We start from the raw sequence: 26,735 nt of genomic DNA on the forward strand, positions 1-26,735 counted from the left end.
AGGGATGGCACCGAATCTGTAGATTGCTTTGGGTAGTAGAGTCATTTTCACAAAGTTGATTCTTCCAATCCAAGAAAATGGTATATCTCTCCATCCGTTTGCATCATCTTCAATTTCTTTCATCAGTGTCTTATAGTTTTCTGCATACAGGTCTTTTGTGCACTTAGGTAGGTTTATTCCTAGGTATTTTATTCTTTTTGTTGCAATGGTAAATGGGAGTGTTTCCTTAATTTCTCTTTCAGATTTTTCATCATTAGTGTATAGGAATGCAAGAGATTTCTGTGAATTAATTTTGTATCCTGCTACTTTACCAAATTCATTGATTAGCTCTAGTAGTTTTCTGGTAGCATTTTTAGGATTCTCTCTATATAGTATCGTGTCATCTGCAAATAGAGACAATTTTATTTCTTCTTTTCCGATTTGGATTCCCTTTATTTCTTTTTCTTCTTCTCTGATTGCTGTGGCTAAAACTTCCAAAACTATATTGAATAATAGTGGTTAGAATAGGCAACCTTTTCTTGTTCCTGATCTTAGTGGAAATGGTTTCAGTTTTTCACCATTGAGAATGATGTTGGCTGTGGGTTTGTCATATATGGCCTTTATTATGTTGAGGTAAGTTCCCTCTATGCCTACTTTCTGGAGGGTTTTTATCATAAATGGGTGTTGAATTTTGTCAAAAGCTTTTTCTGCATCTATTGAGATGATCATGTGGTTTTCTTCCTTCAATTTGTTAATATGGTTTATCACATTGATTGGTTTGCATATATTGAAGAATCCTTGCATTTCTGGGGTAAATCCCACTTGATCATGGTGTATGATCCTTTTAATGTGCTCTTGGATTCTGTTTGCTAGTATTTTGTTGAGGATTTTGCATCTCTGTTCATCAGTCATTTTGGCCTATTGTTTTCTTTTTTTTTTTTTTTGTGGTACGTGGGCCTCTCACTGTTGTGGCCTCTCCCGTTTGGAGCACAGGCTCTGGACGTGCAGGCTTAGTGGCCATGGCTTACGGGCCCAGCCACTCCACGACATGTGGGATCTTCCCAGACCGGGGCATGAACCCGTGTCCCCTGCATCGGCAAGCGGACTCTCAACCACTGCGCCACCAGGGAAGCCCTATTGTTTTCTTTTTTTGTTGCATCTTTTGATATCAGGGTGACGGTGGCCTCATAGAATGAGTTTGGGAGTGTTCCTCCCTCTGCTATATTTTGGAAGAGTTTGAGAAGGATAGTTGTTAGCTCTTCTCTAAATGTTTGATTGAATTTGCCTGTGAAGCCATCTGGTCCTGGGCTTTTGTTTGTTGGAAGATTTTTAATCACAGTTTCAAATTCAGTGCTTGTGATTGGTCTGTTCATATTTTCTATTTTTTCCTGGTTCAGTCTCAGAAGGTTGTGCTTTTCTAAAAATTTGTCCATTTCTTCCAGATTGTCCATTTTATTGGCATAGAGTTGCTTGTAGTAATCTCTCATGATCCTTTGTATTTCTGCAGTGTCAGTTGTTACTTCTCCTTTTTCATTTCTAAATCTACTGATTTGAGTCTTCATTTTTTTCTTGATGAGTCTGCCTAATGGTTTTTCAATTTTGTTTATCTTCTCAAAGAACCAACTTTTAGTTTTATTGATCTTTGCTACCATTTCCTTCATTTCTTTTTCATTTATTTCTGATCTGATCTTTATGATTTCTTTCCTTCTGCTAACTTTGGGGTTTTTTGTTCTTCTTTCTCTATTTGCTTCAGGTGTAAGCTTAAGTTGTTTATTTAAGATGTTTCTTGTTTCTTGAGGTAGGATTGTATTGCTATATACGTCCCTCTTAGAACTGCTTTTGCTGTGTCCCATAGGTTTTGGGTTGTTGTGTTTTCATTGTAATTTGCTTCTGGGTATTTTTTGATTTCCTTTTTGATTTCTTCAGTGATCTCATTGTTATTTAATAGTGTATTGTTTAGCCTCCATGTGTTTGTAATTTTTACAGATTTTTTCCTGTAATTGATATCTAGTCTCATAGCGTTGTGGTCAGAAAAGATACTTGATATGATTTCAATTTTCTTAAATTTACCAATGCTTGATTTGTGACCCAAGATATGATTTATCCTGGAGAATGTTCCATGAGCACTTGAGAAGAAAGTGTATTCCGTTGTTTTTGGCCAGAATGTCCTATAAATATCAATTAAGTCCATCTTATTTAATGTATCATTTAAAGCTTATGTTTCCTTATTTATTTTCATTTTGGATGATCTGTGAAAGTGAGGTGTTAAAGTCCCCTACTATGATTGTGTTACTGTCAATTTCTCCTTTTATGGCTGTTGGCATTTGCCTTATGTATTGAGGTGCTCCTATGTTGGGTGCATAAATATTTACAATTGTTATATCTTCTTCTTGGATCGATCCCTTGATCATTATGTAGTGTCCTTCTTTGTCTCTTGTAATAGACTTTATTTTAAAGTCTATTTTGTCTGACATGAGAATTGCTACTCCAGCTTTCTTTTGATTTCCATTTATATGGAATATCTTTTTCCATCCCCTCCCTTTCAGTCTGTACGTGTCCCTACGCCTGAAGTGAGTCTGTTGTAGACAGCATATGTAAGGGTTTTAGTATCCATTCGGCCAGTCTATATCTTTTGGTTGGAGCATTTAATCCATTTACATATAAGGTAGTTATTGATATGTATGTTCCTATTACCATTTTCTTAACTGTTTTGGGTTTTTTATTGCAAGTCTTTTTCCTTCTCTTATATTTCCTGCCTAGACAAGTTCCTTTAGCATTTGTTGTAGAGCTGGTTTGGTGGTGCTGATTTCTCTTAGCTTTTGCTTGTCTGTAAAAGGTTTTAATTTCTCCATCAAATCTGAATGAGATCCTTGCTGGGTAGAGTAATCTTGGTTGTAGGTTTTTCCCTTTCATCACTTTAAATATGTCCTGCCACTCCCTTCTGTCTTGCAGAGTTTCTGGTGAAAGATCAGTTGTTAACCTTATGGGGATTCCCTTGTATGTTGTTACTTTTCCTTTGCTGCTTTTAATATTTTTTCTTTGTATTTAGTATTTGGTAGTTTGATTAATATGTGTCTTGGCAAGTTTCTCCTTTGTTTTATCCTTTATGGGAATCTCTGCACTTCCTGGACTTGATTGACTATTTCCTTACCCATATTAGGGAAGTTTTCAACTATCATCTTTTCAAATATTTACTCAGTCCCTTTTTTTTTCTCTTTTTCTTCTGGGACCCGTATAATTCGAATGTTGGTGCATTTAATGTTGTCCCAGAGGTCTCTGAGATTGTCCTCAATTCTTTTCTCTTTAGTCTGCTCTGTGGTAGTTATTGCCACTGTTTTATCTTCCAGGTCATTTATCCATTCTTCTGCCTCAATTATTCTGCTATTGATTCCTTCTAGAGAATTTTTAATTTCATTTATTCTGTTGTTCATCATTGTTTGTTTGCTTTTTAGTTCTTCTAGGTCCTTGTTAAATGTTTCTTGTATTTTCTCCATTCTATTTCCAAGATTTTGGATCATCTTTACTATCATTACTTTGAATTCTTTTTCAGGTAGACTGCCTATTTCCTCTTCATTTGTTTGGTCTGGTGAGTTTTTACCTTGCTCCTTCATCTGCTGTGTATTTCTGTCTTCTCATTTTGCTTAACTTAATTTGTTTGGGGGTCTCCTTTTCGCAGTCTGCAGGTTCATACTTCCCGTTACTTTTGGTGTCTGCTCCCAGTGGGTAAGATTGGTTCAGTGGGTTGTGTAGGCTTCCTGGTGGAGGGGACTGGTGCCTGTGTTCTGGTGGATGAGACTGGATCTTATCTTGCTGGTTGGCAGGACCACGTCAAGTGGTGTGTTTTGGGGTGTTTGTGAAGTTATTATGATTCTAGGCAACCTCTCTGCTAATGGGTGAGTTTGTGTTCATGTCTTGCTAGTTGTTCAGCTTAGGGTATCCAGCACTGTAGCTTGCTGGTCATTGAGTGGAGCTGGGTCTTAGCATTGAGATGGAGGTCTCCGGGAGAGCTTTCGCCATTTGATATTACATTGGGCTGGGAGGTCTCTGGTGGACCAATATCCTGAACTCGGCTTTCCTGCCTCAGAGGCTCAGGCCTGACACCTGGCCAGTGCACCAAAAGGGAGAAAAAGAAAGGGAGGGAGGGAGGGAGGGAGGGAGGGAAAGAAAGAAAGAAAAGAGAAAGAAAATATTAAAATGGAAAAAAATTATTAAAAATAAAAAGTAATAAAAAAAAAGAGAGAGAAAGAAAGAAGAGAGCAACCAAACCAGAAAACAAATCCACCAATGATAACAAGCTCTAAAAACTATACTAAAAACAAACAAACCAAAACACGGACAGTCAGGACCCTAGGACAAATGGCAAAAGCAAAGCTATGCAGACAAAATCACCCAAAGAAGCATGCACATGCACACTCAGAAAGAGAGAAAAAAGGAAAAAAAAAAAATATATATATATATAAAATTAAAAAAGGAAGAGAGCAACCAAATCAATAAATCTACCAGTCATAACAAGCTCTAAATACTAAACTAAGATAAACATAAAACGAGAAACAAACTAGATGCAGAAAGCAAACCTGAAGTCTAAAGTTGCTCCCAACGTCCACCGCCTCAATTTTGGGATGATTCATTGTCTATTCAGGTATTCCACAGATGCAGGGTACATCAAGTTGATTGTGGAGATTTAATCTGCTGCTCCTGAGGCTGCTGGGAGAGATTTCCCTTTCTCTCTTTGTTTGCACAGCTCCTGGGGTTCAGGTTTGGATTTGGCCTCCCCTCTGCATGTAGGTCGCCTGAGGGCATCTGTTCCCGCCCAGACAGGACGGGGTTAAATGAGTGGCTGATTCAGGGGCTCTGGCTCACTCAGTATGTGGGGAGGGAGGGGTACAGATGCGGGGTGAGCCTGCGGTGGCAAAGGCCTGCGTGACGTTGCAGCAGCCTGAGGCATGCCGTGTGTTCTCCCGGGGAAGTTGTCCCTGGATCACGGGACCCTGGCAGTGGCGGGCCGCACCGGCTCCTGGGAGGGGAGGTGTGGATAGTGACCTGTGCTTGCACACAGGCTTCTTGGTGGCTGCAGCAGCAGCCTTAGCATCTCATGCTTGCCGGTCTCTTGTGTTCGCACCGATAGCTGCGGCTCGCGCCCGTCTCTAGAGCTCATTTAGGCAGTGCTCTGAATCCCCTCTCCTCGCGCACCCTGAAACAATGGTCTCTTGCCTCTTCAGCAGGTCCAGACTTTTTCCCGGACTCCCTCCCGGCTAGCTGTGGCGCAGTAGCCCCCTTCCAGCTGGTTCATGCAGCCAACCCCAGTCCTTTCCCTGGGATTCTACCGAAGCCCGAGCCTCAGCTCCCAGCCCCTGCCCACCCTGGTGGGTGAGCAGACAAGCCTCTCGGGCTGGGGAGTGCTGGTCGGTACTGATCCTCTGTCCATGAATCTCTCCGCTTTGCCCTCTGCACCCTACTGCTACGCTCTCCTTCATGTCCGAAGTTCCCCACCTCCGCCACCCACAGTCTCCTCCCGTGAAGGGCCTTCCTAGTGTGTGGAAACCTTTCCTCCTTCACAGCTCCCTCCCAGAGGTGCAGGTCCCATCCCTATTGTTTAATGTCTATTTTTCCTTTTTTCTTTTGCCCTACCCCAGTATGTGGGGAGTTTCTTGCCTTTTGGGAAGTCTGAGGTCTTCTGCCAGCGTTCAGTAGGTGTTGTGTAGGAGTTGTTCCACATGTAGATGTATTTCTGATGTATTTGTGGGGAGGAAAGTGATCTCCACATCTTACTCCTCCAGCATCTTGAAGGCGCCCCTCTATATTCTCTTTTAAATGACTATCTGTAGAAGGCAGAATGGAAACTTCCCCTTTTACTAGTGAAGAAACTAAATTATATTGCTAGTAATGGAGAGACAGAATAGGAACTCTAACATGTGTGTTCTCCACTATTCCACACTCCCTCTTGGAACTCCAGATGTGGATGTGGTTTAACCATGATTCTGCTAGTATTTTCAAAAGGAAGAATCCTTGTTTGTCCCAACGTTATTCATCTTATTTGCATCACAGCACTCATCTAAAATGAAAATTATTGATATCATAAAATTCAAATAAGCATATCATAAAAACCATTCCTCTCTTAGAGTGCCCTTTGTAAGCATTAGCTTTTTTACTTATTTGGTCTGAAACAACATCTTGTTTCCCCAAGATGCCCTCATGTCTTGGGTCTTGCCTAAACTTCCTTAGTTTTTTTTTTGTAATCTAGAGAAGCATGTGTGCTCATGCACACACACACACAGGAGCACACCACATGCACACGCACATGCAGACGTGTGTACACATGTATGTGTATGTAAAGTTACACCAGAAAAACCCTCCGAAACAAAATCTACACTTGCCACCCACAGTGCACTCTATTTTTCTTTGCTCTACTTCATGTTTTGAAATACACTGATTGGCAATCCATTAAACAGATTTTATGACGTACTTGTGCATGATGACCTACACTTTGAAACACTGGTGTGGAGCTTAATTATTTTAGCTTTTTTGAAAGCATGAGTTTGGAAATCAGATCTAAGTTTGAATTTTTGCTCTTCCTCTTCTTGGTGGTAAGGATCTTTGAGGCAAATCACTTGGCTTCTGAGAATTTTAGTATCTTCATCTATAAAATATAATAATATATGTAAAATATAAAATGTAATAATGATATCCATGTCATTAAGCTTCTCTTTCATTCGGTAAGTATTTATTTCTCAGCTCTCATAATCTTTCATCCTTCTTGGTAAGATTTTAAAGAATTTTCATAACTCTTTCTTCTCCCAGGCTAACTCATCATCATATTTAATGTCATTCTCCGTATTTGGGGGATTGTATGATTGAAACATTTGATGGGGTTAGACAGGGGAAAAGACCAGTGTCAAAAAGGGAGGTACCAGCCAGGAGTGCTAGATGGGCTTCCACTATGGTTGAAATGGAGATCCAGAAATAGACTATATAAAGTCGTATCTTTGAAGCAGTCTTATTCTAAGCTTTTTCCCTATGAAATGACCAATGAGCCACCAAATTTCAAGCCTCATTGTAAATATTTTTTAATTGATGAAGACTTAGCAAATCCTCATTAAATATTCATCATTTTGGAATTAAAAAGAAAGCCTCTAGGATTTGAGAATAACTCACTAGTAAAACAAGTTTCCTCTTGGGTCATCCATAGTTTGATTTATATATTAAATCAGAAATCTTTGGACATCAAAGACACAGTAAGATCAGTTCAACTGACAAAAGATGACACGTGCTTTGCTTTTCCCCATCTTCATAAAAACTAAATACATTCTTAGTTCCATCATAGTGAGTACTCTTAGTTTAGAGCAGCCACCATGAAAGAGGTGGGAAAGGTGCAGATACATTATGGGTGAGTATACTGAGTGGGAATTGGATTGGGAATATGTAAACAGGTCATTTTCATTTTGAGTTTGATTTTTTCCTCCCATTATATAGATGATTCCTTCCACCAGTGTCATTTATGGTAATGGCAGAGTGAAACTGTAAACTGCATTTCATAATTATTTGTATCTCTGTATGTGGGCATGTAGTTCCTCTTGAAAAGAGCTCCTCATTTAGGGTGTCTCTGACACAGGAGCCCCGTTATGAGTGGGGGTGGGGTGGAGGTTAGGGAACAAATTTCACTTTCTCTTCTCTATTATTTTCCCGTTGATATATCCATTTGCCCTCCATCTTTTTCCTTTAGTATTTTCAAGAACTCATATTTACAATTGCCTCCTTTCAAATATTTAAATTTTAATGTTATTAAGGAAGTTATATATTAAGTTAGTTGTACTTTTCTGACAGACTGGAGGACCCTTAATTCAACATGTAAGATTTGCAAAGTAGAATAGCGAAAGATTTGAAAAAATCATGGATGAGTATATGCTAGCACAGAGGTGATTTTCAGTTGTTTAATAATAAATATTTGGGGGGCTCTCTGGGGACAGAAACTATGTCACTGGTCCTCCCTTAGAACCTAGCACCTAGAGCTAAGTACTTGGTGGGTAACTAGCAAATGCTTGTTGATTAACTGATAAGTTTATATTAATTACAGATTTGTCCTAAGATCCAAAACAATTTAATGCATTTTGATGCAAGCATTTAAGTTTCATGTATGGTTAGCTGTATCTTCTTGAATCTGTTCCTCAACTTTTAAAAATGGACTAGTCTATACATTGTCCGTATGTGCCAGAAATGTAACCAATGCTCAAATGGTGGTATAAAATTTTTATTGGTTCTACCTCGGGTTTCATCCACTAGTTTTATATGATCATCGAAAAGCAGTCAATGGGCAAAATATCTCATAGAATCATCAAGAGAAATGGAGAATAGAGCTTATTGCAAAATTTGATTATAGACAAAATGTTATAATATTGCTTTATAAAAATTTAATAGAAGTGCTAAACAAAAAAGATAACTCTGTCCTTTAAGGTTGATTAATGTGCACATGGTTGTTTCAAAGTAGCCTTAAGATCTTATTTTTAAACTACATGGTATATTTAGTCATTTTAATGATATTATATAGAAATAGAATTATTCCAAAAGTTGTAGAACAAAGTGATATCTTGCCTGGGACTCACAGATCTATAAGCCCAATCAATATTTTGCTCACAATAAACCAGCTCAATGAATATTTCTTGATTGTTTCAAACGACTCAAATTCATATTCTTTTATCCACGTTAACTTACATAAAGCCAATATCAAAGACTTATCAGTAGTAGCCTGCTTTGGTTGGTCCCCATTCAGGATGCTGCCACAGTAATGATAGCAGGTGGCAGGCCAGCCCTGCGATCCCCAGGTGCAGGAGGACCTGTGTTCCTGGGCCCTGGTGCCAGCACCCGGGCAAGGGCAGCAAGGAAAGCTTGGAAGAGATGGAGGCAGAGACGGCCCTGTTTGAGCAGGAAGTTCTGGGGCTCTGGTAACCAGAATCCCAACTGCTATGCCTGCTGTACCCCAGTGCCCACAGTCCCCATGGTAGAAATGATGCAGTTCCCAGCAGTTCCTGTGCCTGCCCAACGATAGCGACCAACATACCAGCAGGTCCAACAGACTCTCCAGACCTGGGCAGCCACCGTGGCCACAATGGTTCCTCCCATGGTGGGTGACCCTCCCTTTGTGGTGTACCTCGTTTCCAGGTGCATTTGGCCCCCATGACTGGATTCAACTGGACAGTCCAAAGGCTGGAGAAGCCCTGTTCCTGCCATGAACAGCTCTCCTTATCCAGCAGTAGTCCCCCACGTGCTACAGAGAGCACATTCTGCTCTTTACTCTGCAGCAGGCAGTCCTCACCCCATGGCCCTGCTGCCCCCTCACCAGGCCCTCGTGGGCCCCCTTTTCTGCCTGGACCCCCCCAACCCCCTGGACCACCTCTAATGCTGTCACCAATGGCTTGGGGTCCTGAAGCCCTTCCCTGGGTTCCATGGCTGCTCTGAGGCCTCTCCCAGAAGAGCCAGCAGCATACCGAGAGCTGGGCGTCAGCCTGGGGTTGATTCTGGAAGAGAAGGAAGAGGCAGTGCTGGTGGCAGCAGCTGGGCTGGAGGAGGCTAGGGTGCTGGTGGCTGTGAGGGCAGGAAGCACCCCAGCTGGTCCTGGTCTTTGGGCCCTGGCCACCTACCACTGGCCCTGACCATGGATTTGCCTGAGCCCCTACCCCTCCTGCTGGAAGTAGTGTGCCAGGCTTACTGACTCCAGCGCACATTCCTTAGCTCCTGGCCCCTGCCCCCTTGCCCTGGCCTTGTGACCCTCTAGATCTCAGAGTGCCTGGGTGAGGACAAGAAGAAAGGAAAGCCAGAGAAATTGACGCAGCATTCGCACCGGCAGCTGAGAGCAGCTGGGAGGACCTCAGCCTGCTGGAGTGGGATGCAGATGGTTTCCGAATCTTCTGTGGGGATCTGGGCAATGAAATGGAGATGCCATCTTGGAACTCACCTTTAGCCCCTTCCCCTTCCCATGCTTCTTTAAGGCTAAGGGGATCTGTGACAAGTGCACTGGCAAGATCATAGGCTATAGCTTCTTCAGCTTTAAGGACCCCAGCAACTATGTGCGCTCCGTGTGTTGAGATGAATGCGAAGTAAGTAGGCTCGCGCCCCACCAAGCTGCGCAAGAGCACGTGGAAGGCCCGGAAACTGGGCCTTGAGTGCAAGAAGCAGAAGAAATTGGGACTGAGATAGGGTCTGTGGCTGAGCACCCGCTTCCTCTTGGCTGGGCGCTGGCTGCTACCCACAGTTCTTTTCGGAAAACCCGTAACTATCCACTCACCCATCCTCCCCAAAACCAGTTTCAATAAATGTACATTCATCCCTGCCCTGACCCCCCGAAAAAGGCTAAAGCAATGATGGGCACATAACAGGTGCTCATGAATGTTTATTTCTTTACCATCATCATCATTGTTTTTCATTGTCATCATTATAAATATTATTTGTAGATAAGACCATTAGACCACAGAGAGGTTAAGTGATTTGCCCAAATTCACACTTCTGGTTAGTAGTGGAGCAAGGAGAAGATTGCATTTCTTATTATACCCATCACCATGTTATTCCTGCAGTTGACCACACTGTCTCAAAAAAGAAAAAGAAAAAAAAAAAAGTAATAGTAGAAGAAGAAGAATTAAAAGATAAAAAGGAAGGGAAGAAAGAAAAAGGAAGAAAATCCCCACATTCAGTCAATCACATACAAATGAGAAATATTTAAACTTTAAAACCTTAAAAAGAAATATTTCCAGTATTCTTTAACTCAGTGATAAGGATGTTCTTCCAGTGCTCATCTAAATTCTTTTTACTGTGAATTTATTTATTTTCCACCAGGTTTGCTTCAACAGAATTATAATACCAATGTTTTTATTCTCAAACATACTGAGGATATTAACTCACTGCTTAGCCTACTATTTTTCAGATTTAATTAATTCTTGAATTTTTCTCTTAAAATTTTGTTTTTGATTTTTGAATCATTTAAAATTTTCTAAGTTTTTTCCACAGTGTTGGTCAGTATTTTGAGTCACTGAGTAGCTAATTAGAATCAGCAACTCTGTCTATCGAAGTATAATTGCTGTCTATAAATCCTATCAGGTAGGGAATACATAAAACTAAGTGAGAATAGCACTTGGCATAGTGCTGTTTTGAGATACAAAATCACTGACAATTTTTTTTTGCCATGAAGTATTGGTGGCACAACATATATTCAATATATACACACTCACTAGTATACTGTAATTCTGATATTATTAAAAATGAAACTAAACAAGACAAAAGCAAAACCAAGTAAAAAGACAAGAGGAATAAGGATGTGTGTTACTTAATTCCAATGGATACTGAATTTATTCTGTGTTTCCTGTAAACTTGTGGAAAAAGACAAACACATAGAATTATGCAATTTTCCTAAATTAAAGATTAGTGAGAATAAGCATAGTGGCTTTTCCTATTACTAAAATTTTTCCTGTTATTGAACTCAACAATAGTTCATCAAGATAACCCATCTAAAAATAGACACAAGTACATAAATATTGCTCAAATGGACATTGCTTGTATCTGCCTTATGTAAAAATCAAATTTGTAGTAACATTTTATGATTCCGTGAAGCCATTTCTGTAGAGAACAGAGATAACATGTCCCGGGTATGTTGCTTTTTGGTGATCTCACTGAATGTCTACTCTGATATTAATCTAGGAGAATGAATAGTTAATGTTTCTGTTAAATATGAGTTTGCCTCAGAACACTTTTTAGCCAGAGCTCAGTAAGCTCATCATGAGTGTCCTAATAAATGCAGAAAGTGACAATATCTTCTGTTTTGATATAAAAAAGGACCTATGTGCCTCAAATACCATATGTGTGGGAGGCATTCCTGGGAAAATACTAAGCCCTGCCCTGTATTTGAACCCAAATACAAAAAGTCTGACCAGTTTTGCATGTCTGCCTCCTTCCCACCCCACATCCAACAAAGTGAAAAATATCTAACAACAAAACATCCTTTGGAATGTGGGCTAGTATTGGTAATAGAGTGTGGAAAGCTAAAGAGCGTTAGTGTAGCTCCTGTAGGAAATTTGGTTTTTAGAAGCATGATCTGAGGGACTCACCCAAATGGGTTAACTACAAAATACATTCTCAAAGAGTTAGCTGAGCTGTACTATTAAATAGGTTTATTTATCACTTTCCATTTTAAACATGATTAATTTATATGTTAGCTCATATTCACAAGATCAAACATTTTGGTGTTAAGTCCAGTTGCTGCTGAGTTGCTTTTTCTGATAACAATGACCCAACATATTCAACTGCTAATTAAATATATTTTGGGTTAGAAATTCTAAGACCAAAACATTAACTTAAAGAAAGTTGCTTGTCTTCTGTTTCCTACAGCTGAAGGACATGAATTCAACGATATGATAGCAGTCCCAATTTGACTGTATTTTAAAAGAAGGCAGCTTAAGAATTTACAACATTTATAATTAGAATTTCACCTATTATCATCTGTCTTTATAATCACTCTAGTTTTGTTAGTATTAGTGTTACAGAAATCTTGAAGACATATGTATATCCTGAATTCGATTTACATATTATAGACAATTTTGTTTCTGAACTATTCCCTCATATAAAAAATTTTAATCATATTCTTAATGACTTTTTAAATAAATTGCAACTATATTGCAGTGATTTGTAGTAGGATCTTTGTGCCCGCCCAAAAAGGTACTTTGTCCTCATAAAATTCTTTTAATTTAGATCCCAGCCTTGTAATTAATTGAGAAGAAAGCTGGCCAATTATTGAGAAAATGTTCTATCCTGTTCTGCAGATTTAAATGTTTTCTGTTTGTGTTTTTGTGTGTGTGAAAATGAGGTAGGCTACATTTTGTATTCATGAAAAGAAAAGTATGGAGTAAACTAAGAGAAATAGTTTGGCATTGGAGTCCTCCTTAGAATAATGTCTCCTGAAATTTTTTAAGTTAAATATATATTTGAACTTCATAAGTTTTTAGATTGTGTCAACTATATTCTATTTGAGATGGTGTCTTGTTACCTTTGTTAACTTTTTAAAAAGTTTTTGTCAATATTTATTGAAACATGAACATAGTAAGTTTAGTGTTCTAACAGTGTGGTCTACAGCAAGTTAAAGGTTTCAGCTGAGCTGATGCTGTAGTGACGGGAGTAATATCTCCCAGATGGGAGATTGAGAAGAGTATCACAAATGCTCTAACCTTCAGAAAGTTGGTCACTCATGTAATCAAATAAAAATTTTCACCTTTAAAAAGTCTTAATTCTCAAACCTTTCTATTTTAAATTTCATAGAAATTTACATTCAGAATGCACTGTTGAGATCATTTTCAAGCCAGTCTAGGGTAGGAATTGAGGAAAAGGAAAGGCAACTTCTTACAAGAAACATCTTTAAAAAAAAGAAACATCTTAAAATGCAAAATTATTTAAATATTAGTTTGCTAGGCTATTTCAACAATTCCCAAGGATTGGAACATTTGATTCTTACAGACTGAAAGAATGGATCCACTCTCCAAAACATTTAAGCAATGGCTCATGATACAGAGTAAAAGATTTCTTCCTGTAAACAACGTAGGAAAATCAATAAATGTCATGCTGAAGAATATATAAATTAAAAAAGATATCGGGAAAGTTAAAGGCTCTTAACTATCATCAGGCTTAGTTAGCTCCTTAAAAATCCCTACCCGGGCTTCCCTGGTGGCGCAGTGGTTGAGAGTCCGCCTGCCGATGCAGGGGACACGGGTTCATGCCCCCGCCCAGGAAGATCCCACATGCCACGGAGCGGCTGGGCCCGTGAGCCATGGCCGCTGAGCCTGCGCGTCCGGAGCCTGTGCTCCGCAACAGGAGAGGCCACAACAGTGGAGGCCCACGTACCGCAAAAAAACAAAACAACAACAACAAAAATTCCTACCCAACGGACATACTGCTTTCCCTTCCTTATTTGTTAGAATGAGTTTACTGTTCGTGAAATAGATTACCTCTGTTTAAATCAAATACTTCCTGTTGCCAAGGAGACTGGGTGTTGAGTAATTAACTCAGAAAACAACTTTAAAATGTAACGCTTTCCTTGGTCTGGTAAAGGGAGTGAAAATTAATTTTCTTTGCGGAATCATTTGTGTACAATCAACACCATTAACATCATTTGCAAACTAGTAGAATCCAGGGGTCATAAAACTTCGTATTTTTCAAGTTTTTATTATATTGTCAATTCATTTGTTAAATGTTCTAGGAATATACATAATCATAAATTTCAAAATTTAATTTAATAAATGATAATAATAAATTTAATTCTTATCATTTTGTGCCAGTAAATATATGGAAACCATGACATGAATGTATTAATAGTACTGAATACAACTTTGTCAACTACTCAAAGTTAAATGTTGGTGACAAACCAGGACCATGTTTTGCAAAGAAGAAAAGCAAATATTACTTTATTTTTGAGTCACTTATAAAAGCCTGAATACTTTTCATAAGAAAATCATTAAGTATAAGATATACAATGACCACAAATAGGAAATTTGCCATGAAGCAATTTGTACTTGTATTTGGTTCTTCCTATATGTATGACAAGATATGCTTTCAAACTTTGTCAGTATAATATATGTAGATACCATATTTAGTGAAATTTTCAAAGAGTTTTTTCAATGCTATGGTGAGTAATGAATTTTTCAGGAATTTAGATAGATGGGAGCCAGGTATTTCAGTACTATCATAGATTATAAGATAAATTTTTGAAAAAAACCCTCAAGACAAATTAGTGACATAGTGCTAAATGTTTTTTTAAGTACAATGTTGTCCTTACAAAGTTGTTTTACCTTGGAATTTGTCCTACGACACTAATTACTTTTTATGAAGAGGACATTTCTCTCCCATTTGTTTAAAAAGTAAGATTTATTTAAAGTCCTTTATGTTCTAGAAACTACAGAATTTTATTTCTGGCTGGCACAACAAATGATACAGAGTTGCTCTTTTTCTTTCCTCATTGCAAAAGTATTTAGATATTTCTTAGTCTAAAAAGAAAGTTTGTTGAAGTTGCAGATCCACATTTCTAATGAATATTTACCTCTTTGCCTCTCTGAATCAAAATCACTGGAAATTAGTCTCTCTGAAATTAATAGCTTCAAGCTAATGCAAAAAGAAAGAGAAAATGAGGGGATCACAGTCTGTCCATCTTCTGGGTTATATACTTGCATAAGATCAGCCACTGTCTGCCTCATCATTACTCCACTTCTGAGGCCTTGTTTGTTTCTCTTCTCAGAATGGACTCAACGCTCTCCATCTGGCTGCCAAGGAAGGCCATGTGGGGCTGGTTCACGAGCTACTGGGAAGAGGGTCCGCTGTGGATTCTGCCACTAAGGTAGTGTTTATGCTAGTAGAATTTATTTCCTTGGAAAAGAGGAAATGATTTAAAGCTTCTCTTCCCAGGTTATACATTTCAGAGGTTTGCTGGAACACCAAAGATTCTTAACAATGCAGAACTGAAATTGAAATTCTGTCCATTAAACTTTGCAGAGTTTGAATGGTTTCGTTTAGGGACTTATCAGAGACTGAAGAATTCTGTATCTCTAGTTTCTAGTATTCTATCTTTTTTCCTTTGATTCACAGAGAGACTAGACTAATATAATCCTCTGTAGACAAAAGCACCTATTTTCCCAAGGTTAATTCATTTTTTAAAATAATTGATATAGTAAACTTCTCAATGGAAATGAACAAATAATTTTCATGCTTTCATTAAATTGTTATATCTTTTAATGTATTCATTTAACTTGGTAAGAGAATATACAGATCTTTTATACTGTAATGGAAAAGGGATTTGGGGATCATGGATTGAATTATTAGGGTAAAATTAGATTTTGTCACTGTAACGTGTGTTTGTAAAGAAATTTGACTCATTTTTAAAGGAATTTACAAGATGCTTGGTATACTACAACCTGTTACTTCCTTGTTGATACTTCTTTTGGTTAAATATATTTGAACCTTGTCTTTGGGGGATCATTTCAGAAGCAACAGGTGTTTTAAAAAAATATCAGTGGTGACAAATCTTTGTCTTTAGAAGGTGAAATTTTAATTTAGAAAAAAAACATTAGCCAATCAGAATCACGCCATTTGACCATGGCTGCAGTGTGACAGTCTGGTCGTGGGAGTTGCAGAGAGAGGTGGCAAGTACTCAAACCCCCGGCCGGGTCATTAGTCTAATCAGGGATAGACAGAAAGAGCCCTGGAGTAAATTAGGGATATGGCCAGTTAACCTGGGTTTCCAACACCTCATACATAATTGCCAAAATGTAGACTGACCCTGCTCACAGTATAGTACAGCAGTTCTAGTGGAAATTTAAAAACGAAAACAAACAAAGAACTCTTTGGCAGTTCCAAAGATGTTAAAATATGTTTGCTTTGCAAGAAATTGCTTACTTTAAAGAGAGAATAAATATTTTTATTAACATTTCTCTTGACAACATGAGATAAATGTTAAACAAATATTTAAGAATGTCAGTTTGAATGTGTATCAAATTATTTGCTTCCCCTGAGTTGCTCATATTAATATATTCATTAAACCAATCACTCTTTCTTGCTTAACTGTTTATTATCGTTTGTTTCCTTTCCTTTAAACTCTGTTGATGTTTTAAAATATAGGTTCATTTTTAATCGCAGATTACAATTGTAAAATTTTAGATCCAGAAAAATACCTCATTAAATCTCCTCATTTAAAGAGAAGGCAAGTAAGTCTTCAAAATAGTTCGAGTGGATAAAGACCCACAGTGAGGAGGTGGCAAAAAGAGAACTAGTGTCCAAAATCTATGGCTTTGAATGTATAGATTTGCTTGGTTTTTATTTTTCTTTTTGTTATTTGTTTTAATCCTATGATAGGCATCTTTCAGTCTCTTAGCCTATATTTTCTTTTCATGATAGGTTTAAATTATTTTTCATTTTTGTTTGGTACTGTTGATGATAAATTTTGACGTAGCAAATGGTAGAAATTATTGGTAACATTGTATAGCTCATGTGAAATTTATTATTTTATTCCCAAAATATTTTGAACAACCGTGTGCTCCAGTGACTCGAAATACAACTGTGAATTGTCAGTTTCTCTACAACTGAAAATTCCTAGGTTTCTCTGCAAGGTGAAATAAATTCAATGGTTCAGACAAACTTTTTTTTTTAGTTTATATTATCTTGTGGTAGGACTCTTTTGTTGTAATAACATGAATGGTAATATTGTCTCTCTCTCTCTCTCACACACACACAGACACGCATGTACACACATCCCAGATTATTTGATTCAGTAAGATCTCAGTCTTTTCATGTTCTTAACACTAAACTGGAATTGTGCAGGATAGAAAAGGAAGACATTGTATGGGATGGCCAATGTTTTGATGGTAAAAATTATCTTTTCCCAAGGGGGGGCTGCAATCTTGATAGAATGACAAGTTTTAACCACTTCAAATCATCAGCAAAATTGAAAATACCTGTACATTTTGATTTCTACAAGATTTGGAAGCCTCCAACATTTTCCATTTTGTTTCTCCAAAACAGAAAGGAAATACTGCCCTTCACATTGCATCTTTGGCTGGACAAGCAGAAGTTGTCAAAGTTCTCGTTAAGGAAGGAGCCAATATTAACGCACAGTCTCAGGTATTATATTCAAATTTTCTCTGATGTAAATGAATTTAACTTAGAACAGCCTTGTGAAATTGATTTAATGGGTTTAGCCATCTGTTGGGTAGATAGATTTACTATAAACACTCTGTGATTTATTTCAGGCAAGTTATTTTATTAACTCATGCCATGACATTTCTTATTTTCGTGATGTATCATCATCTCCCTCTTTTTTCTAGCTTCTTTTTTATTTTTAATTTATTTTATTGAAGTATAGTTGGTTGTGTTAACTTCCACTATACAGCAAAGTGATTCAGTTATACATATATATACATTCTTTTTCATATTCTTTTCCATTATGGTTTATCACAGGAAAACCATATAGAAAACCATTGAATATAGTTCCCTGTGCTACACAGTAGGACCATGTTGTTTATCCATATAGAGGTATAATGATTTGCATCTGCTCATCCCAAACTCCCATTCCCTCCCCCCACCACACCACCCCCTTGGCAGCCACAAGTCTGTTCTCTATCCTTGTGAGTCTGTTTCTGTTTCATCGATAAGTTCATTTGTGTCATATTTTAGATCCCATATATAAGGGATATCATATGGTATCATTTGATATCATTTGTCTTCCTCTTTCTGACTTACTTCACTTAGCACATCATCTCCTCTTAATATAACTGAAAATTTGACAAGTTCACAGTCTATCATTGTCTTTAAGTGCAAAGAAAAAAAGAATATATAGTGTTTTTTCTAGAATGACAGTGATGTCTGTGAAAGATGAATTATTCATGCAAGTTATGTTGCTCTATAAAAGTATTTTCTCTTCTTAAATTGAAAAAATTCTCAAAAGATTTGTATTCCAGTGGGAAATCTGCTATAAAGTGGGAATCACACTACTTTGGGTACTTCGCATATAAAATATGGTTTTTACAAAGCTCCTAAGGGAAAGGAAAATTCGAGACCCACAGCTTTATGATGCATGTAATAACAATTGTATAGAATAGGGAATGATATTCTTAAAATGAAATTAAGAACAGTTTTAAAAGAATAATCAAAATACATCATACTATAAATTTGATCCCTATTTTTTCTCTGGTTGAAAGGGGAAGAAAATATTGCTTTGCCCAAAGCTTTACTCTTAGTATCTTTTATATATTTATGCAGAAATTGAGGTGCATATCTTTATAGTCAAATCCATTTCTTCTATTTTTTAAAGTTTTTAGCCTTTCTAATAACATAGGCCACACCATGCAGGCTACTGGCAAAATAAACCAGTTCCTCTCTATCCATTCTTTGGGCCTTTGAAGGCCTTTGTATAGGAATATGTGTTACGTATATTGTTCATTCGTTCATCGTGCAGACATGACTCTACTTGTATAAATGGCACAAGTTCTGGACCCATAAAATACCAATGGGGAAAAGTAAGAAAGAGCCCTATTTTCTTTGACCTTAATTATAGGGAAGAATCTGTTTAAATTATGACAGACAAGAAATTATCCATTTTTATCTCTATAATATCATGCTGCTTTTTTCCCCTTACAACCCACATTTTTAGTTAAGTGTGCATCAATATTTTAACATTTATTGAGAATATGCCATATTCTAAAATCTTGGTTAAGTGAAATTCTTTAAAAAATTGGTATCATTTGTAAAGAACTCTGGTGTATTCTATAATGATAATGGCATCTTGGGCTTAGAGACACAGGATACTACAAAATTGACTGTTCCAAAGTAAGGGATAAAAACTTCTTTACAGCTGAAGAACATCTTTTTGCTTTAGAGCAGAGGTTCTCAAACTTTAGCCTGCATCACCTGCAGGGCTTGTTAAAACACATGTTTCTGGGCCTCACCTTAGAGTTTTTGATTCAGTTCTGGCTAGGGACCTGAGAATTTTCATTTCTTACAAGTTCTCAGGTAGTGCTGGTGCTGTTGGTCCAGGGACTACGCTTTGAGAACCTTTGATTTAGAGAATGTAAGAGAAAACTGAGTGTAAGAATATCGCAGTAAGATTGTTTAAATATAGATTCAACTACATGCATGAATCAGTAGTTTGTGTTCTTAAAAAAGCATGGCAGTAAAAGCCTCCCATTGCCTGTAGGAGGTTACTTTTGACAGGGAGTTCACATATGTGTTGGTGCTGTTAATATCTATAAAAAGAACTTGGTTACTTTCCTCAAAATGACTAGTTGAACATAGTGATTTCATAAAAGTTGACAGGTATCAAATGCTGCAAGGTAAAAACTTGTTAAAAATTGTATCAGTTGTTATACTGTTTTATTAGACATTAGATGCTTTGGAGACTTTTCAAGGTAAACAAGCTAAAACCATTTAATCAGTGATTTGCTTTCAGTGTCAATGAGGCTGTTCTTCATAGTCACAATCATGCCAGATAATAACAGATCTTAAAGGAAAATTTATATTATCGGTGAGATTAAAATAATCTTTATTTGTACTGTACTCAGTTAGCTCTGTTTAGATTTATATTGTAGGAAATCCTGACAGATAGTTTCACACTGATTTTTATATTGTGAGAAAGTTTTAATTTATACTGTAAGAACAATTAGTAATTAAAATTTAGGGTGCTTTTCTAAATGCATACGTCATTTGATAAGCCCTGTAACATCATTTGCTATTAAATTTAGGTAGCCATCATTAACAAGTAACACATTGTTATTACTTAGAATATTTTATAATTTAATAATTGAAATTAAAATGCAGGAATTTATATAAAAGAGGTTGATTATTTTGCCCTGTGTGTGATCAAATTCCAAAGGCATGGTTTTAAGGATTTGTTGAGGGGAAATGTGAACCCCTCTCCATGTATGATTCTTGTTGGTGGTGTCTTGTTTACGATACAAATTTCTTGTGTGACAACAATGAATGTCAGGTGAATGGTTAGGAGCCATGCTCGTGATAGTTGAACAGTCACTCCCTTTTGAGAACCAGAAAAAGGGCATAGGAATCCCAGATGCACAACATAAATTCTGAAGTTTGTACTCAAATTATACCTTCTCCTACATCTTTTTAAGAACATAATACAAAGTGGGTGCAGAATAATCTGTTATTATAGGAACGTGGGTGACTGCATAGTCGTTTACATTTGACAAACTTCCGAGTTACTTGGAAGTGGAGCACTAAGGTTATTGTTGAATTAAGAAGGTAGGAAACTCTCTGCAAAGCTCCAAGGAACAATCACTCAGTAAACATTTACAGGCTCCTAGGTTATGCAGATGTGTGCTTCTATGGAATTTTTCTGCATTCTCTACGTAAGCTATGGGATCCATAGGAGGCTGACCTTCAACATGGCACAGTGCCAATTTTGGTAGGCGGTGTGCTTAATTCATAAAGAATTCCAGGGCTTCCCTGGTGGCGCAGTGATTGAGAGTACGCCTGCCGATGCGGGGGACACGGGTTCGTGCCCCGGTCCGGGAAAATCCCACATGCCGCAAAGCGGCTGGGCCCGTGAGCCATGGCCGCTGAGCCTGCGCATCCGGAGTCTGTGCTCCGCAACGGGAGAGGCCACAACAGTGAGAGGCCCGCGTACCGCAAAAAAAAAAAAAAAAAAAAAAAAAAAAGAATTCCAGTATACTAGCAGGAGCAATTTAAGTGTTTTAAATAGAATTACGTGACTGATACAATGACAGTCAACAAATGTTTAAGTTTCTGTGCTCAATGGTGGTAGCAGTGTAGTCTCTACTGAGTCAGTTCTTGGTGTGATTTTAAGCCTTGCCTCGACCATGTAGCTCTCTGGCTTGGTTTTTTAGTCTCCTGGATTTAATGGTGTGAAGATCTCATCAAGATCTCAGTGAAAGCCATTTGGTGGAATAATGGGACTGGAAGTCAAATTAGAGTGATTTGAGGAATGTTATTTGCTTTGAAGGTGGTTGGTTGCTTTCTGAAAAACACAGGCACATTCATAAAATGTAAGCATGTTAAATTAACATCCTTTAAACAGTCCTATATAAGTAATGCTGGAATGCTTTCCAGCTATCTGTGCGGACGTTTGTTTGTCACCTTTGTAACCTGTAAACCTATTAGACTTGGAGATATGACTTTAAAAAAATTGTTCCTATTATATATTATCAAGGAAATTATACTTTGAGAAGGTTTTAAAAATATTCTCCGAGTGAGGAGTTTCTCTAAATTCTTGTAGCCTTTTTTGCCTGTTGATATTTGCCCATCTCAGGTTTATTTTTTAAATGTATAGTTACAGTTTCTGCAAGGTGGTAAACTTCTTGGGAGCAGATAATTTTTCTCGCACTTTATAGTTTTAGGATTTGGCACAATGCCTTGCTTACTTACAACTGGAGGCTAAACATATGCATGTATCCTCTTCACGTATAAGAATTAGCTTTGATGTGCATTCCAGTGATTCCTAACAGTAGATGTTAATTTTTTTGTTTTTGTTTTGTTTTTTTTGCGGAACTCGGGCCTCTCACTGCTGTGGCCTCTCCTGTTGCGGAGCACAGGCTCCGGACGCGCAGGCCCAGCGGCCATGGCTCACGGGCCCAGCCGCTCCGCGGCATGTGGGATCTTCCCGGACCGGGGCACGAACCCGTGTCCCCTGCATCGGCAGGCGGACTGTCAGCCACTGCGTCACCAGAGAAGCCCTAGATATTAATATTAATAATAGTACAAATAATATTACTGGCTGCCAGGCACTGTCTGTGGTGCGTTGTGTGCATTATCTCTTTTGATCTTCATTGACTCTCAGTATTGATGACAGACTGAGACAAAGATGGTTCATTTACCTGCTCATAATTTTCTTCTCCAGGCAAAACTGCTTCTCCTAGCTCCCATAACAGTTCTACCTTCACTACAGACCCCAGAGAATAATTTTTGAAATTCCTCTTTCTTTTGGCCCAAACCCTATTACGGTCCAAGTAAGCTGATTCTTCTGAAGTAGAATCCATGCAAAAGGTTTGAGGTGAAAATTTTTTACTTGGTACTTTTTGTGAACTATAAACGCTGTATCTCCGCAAAATGTTCAAAGCATGAACCAAGTGCTGTTGCTTCCAAGGAAATCTGGCCTGAGAAATTGCCCCTCTTTAATCATCTCTACCAAAATTTACTTCTTGTTCCTCATCTATGTGAGTATTGGTTTTAGATCTTTATTATAATGTCCGTATATAAAATTATTAAAATCAGAATGACCGCTGAAATACAACAAAGTGACTTAAAAATAGGTATTTGGTTTTTGATTTTACAAAGAAAACTGGCGTATGTTATTTATATTTTACCACAGCTTATAAAACAAACTGGGTCCTAGAATAGGTGATATCTCCGTACAGCTAAGTGAAACTGTGGAACGTGGGGAACATAGAACTTGCGGTCAGCTGTAGCTCTCTATCTTTTACCTTATTCAGTGGAGCCTATGATGTTTGAGTTCTCTGACAGTTATAGAGAGAGAGGAAAATGTGATTTCATTAGAAGAAAGGATGGGCTAGAAGCTCTCATGAGACTGATTTAGACGTATACGTCCAGGGAGCTGAGTGTTTCTTGGAATAGATTCCAAATTCCACAGAAATACAGCCCAATTGTAATATCTTGCACTTAGACTCTTAATTTTTTTTTTAGACTCTTAATTTTAAAAAGTGTTTTTATGTGCTCTTTAATCTCATTTTATCTTTATAATGATGTGAATCAGCAGTGATTATTCTCATTTTGGATATGGGGAGAATTGAGGCACAAATAAGAAAACCAAGGTCTTATAAAAAATTAGCAATGGAGCCACAAACCCAAATGGCATGGACCCCTCCCTTCCAAAAATCCTCAGCATACTTCACTGTTTCCCATTAAGCTGTCTCTACACCTTCTGTCTCCTCTAGGGAGGTCCAAGACCCTACTTACATCCCACAAGAGCCAGCTCTATGGCTTAAATGCCATCCATTCTCTCCTGGTCTGTCCACTCAGATGCTGGGAATACTAAAAGCATTTCACAGAAGCTAGACAACTAGCAAGTAAGGGGATTCATTAGCACTGTGACACTCAGCCATCCATTTCCTTGGAGTGTTCTCTTACCAACAATTTTTAACACAGGGAAGACTATACTTTCTGAAATGTGGTTTGTGATTGTTTTCATTCGTTTTTCTTCTCTATGTCTACATTGTTCTACTTTTTCTTGGAATTTCTTATGTTTTCAGTCCTTTTATGAGGATTTCAGGAACACTATATTTTTCTTTTTATTTTATTTTGATGGTAAGTGAGTCCAAATAAGATATTCTGATTTGGTATTCTTGATACCATATTTTACTGAATTTACTTCTATTTTTCTTGAATCCTTTTGCCTATTTTATGCTCACTACTCTGTGTTCATTTACTCCTGGAAATTGTATTCCAGAAGAAGATTTTCCTATTTGTAACACAAACATGATTAGGCTGTTATTTTATTAGCTTTCAGATGTTCAGATTATGACCAGTAATGCCAGTTGCAAGATTACATGACCATTGATTACACCCCCAGAATTTTAGAGGTGCATACACCCACTGTATGCAATGATAAATGTCTTTTCAGGTGTAGCTTCCAATAGTTTTTTCTTCATTGGCACTCACCCATTGTCAAACGTAATTTGAATTGGGTTGTGAAGAGGACGAAAGCCTACACAGTTGGCCAGCATGCCCACTACACAGAATCGCTTCCATATGGCCGTAGAGCCATCCTTGCCTCTCAAAATAAAAACTCATAATGGAACATTCCGTTCTGTTAATGCACACACACACACGCACAGTATAAAATGGGATCCACAATCACAGATTCCAAAAAAGGTTTTGTTTTCAGCTTTTTTTCCAAACCTATACATATGGTTCTTTTTTAATAAGGTTCTTCATTTTTTAATTGGGAAAGTTACTATTGTAATACAAATTCTCTAAAGTTAAGATGATGGCATCTACTTGCATTTGACCAGAGATACGAGAGAAGTCAGGATATTTTTGTTGTATTTTTGACTCGGAAAGTCAGTTTATTGGGTGATTACAAGTTTGCAAGAGTATCTGCCTTCCTCAGCATTCCAAATTAAATAAAGGAAATATGCTTTCTCCAGTTCTCCATCCTCCAATGTGCTTAGAGAAATGATGAGAATTGATATCTTTAAAAATTGAATGAATTAAGGCATAAGCATCATCAAATCTATTTCTTTGGTAGATGTCCCATTTATTTATCCCTTCACAAGCCTATCCAAGTCCAATATTACTGCGTTTTAAAGGAAATAAATTTGTAGTAAGGTAAGACTTGTAGGGAGAAGAGTAAAATGTCAAAGATAGCTCCAAATTTCTGTTAATAAATATGGAGTTCGAATTTCATACAGAAGACCATTCCTTCTCTCTCCTTCTGAGTTAGTATAGAGGATAAGCTACTCCGGCAGCAAATAGTAAGAATAGCAGTGTAGCAGTCTACCTCTTACTTCAGATCTCACAGCTTAACGTGTTCATTCCACAGCAACCAAGATGTAGGTGAAACCATCAGGAAGACCTCAAAACAATCATCCTTTAAGGCAAAGACCACAAAACAAAGCAAAATTGGAAAAATATGACACTAAATAAAACTTCCCAGTAGAAAATTGTCAGAAGTAATCATTCATTCCCTCCCTCCTTCCTTCACTCACCTAGCAGGTATTTGGGAATTTAATGTGTGCTCTCTAATAGGTTGGGGTGGTGGAGTCTGAGGAAGTGATGACTAAACTGCTCTCTTTTTTAAAAACTCATAGATAATTAAAACAAAAATTTTCCCCAAATTTATTGAGGTATATTTGACAAGTAAAATTGTGAGATAGTTGAAGCATACAACGTGATGATTTGATACACATATACTTTGTGAAAGGATTCCCCCCCATTGAGATAATTAACAATCCATCACCTCACATCTTTCCTTCCTTTCTTTTCTTTTTTCTTTCTTTCTTTCTTTCCTTCTTTCCTTCTTTCTTTCTTTCTTTCCTTCTTTCCTTCTTTCCTTTCTTTCTTTCTTTCTTTCTCTTTCTTTCTTTCTTTCTTTCTTTACATTTAAGTTCTACTCCCAGCAAATATCAGTTATACAAGTGTTATCGGCTATAGCCACCATGTTATACATTAGATCCTCAAACTTTATTCATCTTATAGCTGAAAGTTCATACACTTTACCAATCTCTATTTGCCTCAACCCCCAGCCCCTGGCAACTGCTTTTCTATGCACTGTTTCTATGAGTCTGGCTTTTTTTTTTAGATTCCACATATGAATGATACCACCTGATGCTTGTGTTTCTCTGTCTGACATTTCATTTAGCATAATGACCTCCAGTGACCTATTCTCTTAAAGAAAGGATCGATATGAAAACTAGGGGGTAAGAGGAGATAAAGTGTGCTATGGGAAAATGATATAGTACGTGCAAGGGCCTAAAAGAAATCTGGGAGTTGAAACATGAGTGGGAAATGTGGTGTATATGAGGGCTGAGAGAGAAAGTCAGATCCTGTGGGACCTTGTGAGCCACATTAAGGATTTCATTTTAAGATGTTTATCCTAAGCCCAGTATGAGGTGGAGGTGGGAGGTACAGCAAGACAAGATTTGGATTTTGAAAAGCTCACCTGCTGCAGTTCGGAGAACAGCTTGGAGGGAGGCCAGGACAGATGCAAAGCAAAGTATCTGGAGACTGCTACAGAGGTTGACTCTAGACAGTCGGTGGTATTAGTTAGAGTGGAGCGCTTGCTGCTGCTTTAGATGATGGAGAAAGGGAACCGCTTTGGGAGACGTGTAGGACCTCTTTCAGAGCACTTGGTGATGATGGCAGAAGGGAGGCGAGAAGGGGGTGGTACAAGGATGACTTTTGGATTTCTCCTCTGTCAGTATGGATGGTGATGTAGTCCATTGATATAGAGAACATGGGATAAGGACAAGGTTTTGTTTTTGTTTGGGTGGGAAGGAGGGTAGGGAGCATGAGTTGTATTTTAAGTGCTTGTTAGACATCCAAGAGGAGGTTTTAATGGTAGGTCTGAGCTGCAAGTCTAGAGCTCAGAGGAGAATTCTGGAATGAAATGAAGACATTTATGGGTCATCTGACAGAAGTGGTTATCGAAGCAGTGGACTTGAATGAGACTGCCAAAGCAGTGAAGCCAGGGAGAAGTGGAAGAGGGTCTAGGTTTTAAGGAAATTTTTCAGATTGGAGAAAGTGAGGTGATAAAGAAA

At 37.9% G+C, this 26,735-nt stretch overlaps 1 protein-coding gene across 11 annotated transcripts in view; it reads left to right on the forward strand.

The window, feature by feature from the left end:
- Positions 1–26,735, forward strand: part of ANK2 (ankyrin 2) — a 272,366-nt gene that overhangs the window by 81,100 nt on the left and 164,531 nt on the right. For all 11 annotated transcript variants that reach the window (XM_029235234.1, XM_029235242.1, XM_029235243.1 and 8 more), the window contains exons 3-4: positions 15,236–15,334; positions 17,512–17,610. In XM_029235234.1, the coding sequence (XP_029091067.1) occupies positions 15,236–15,334; positions 17,512–17,610 (198 nt within the window). The remainder of the gene's footprint in view (positions 1–15,235; positions 15,335–17,511; positions 17,611–26,735) is intronic.

This window comes from Monodon monoceros, unplaced genomic scaffold, assembly GCF_005190385.1.
Source record: "Monodon monoceros isolate NGI ecotype Baffin Bay Population unplaced genomic scaffold, NGI_Narwhal_1 Super_Scaffold_20, whole genome shotgun sequence".
NCBI classification, from domain to species: Eukaryota; Metazoa; Chordata; class Mammalia; order Artiodactyla; family Monodontidae; genus Monodon; species Monodon monoceros.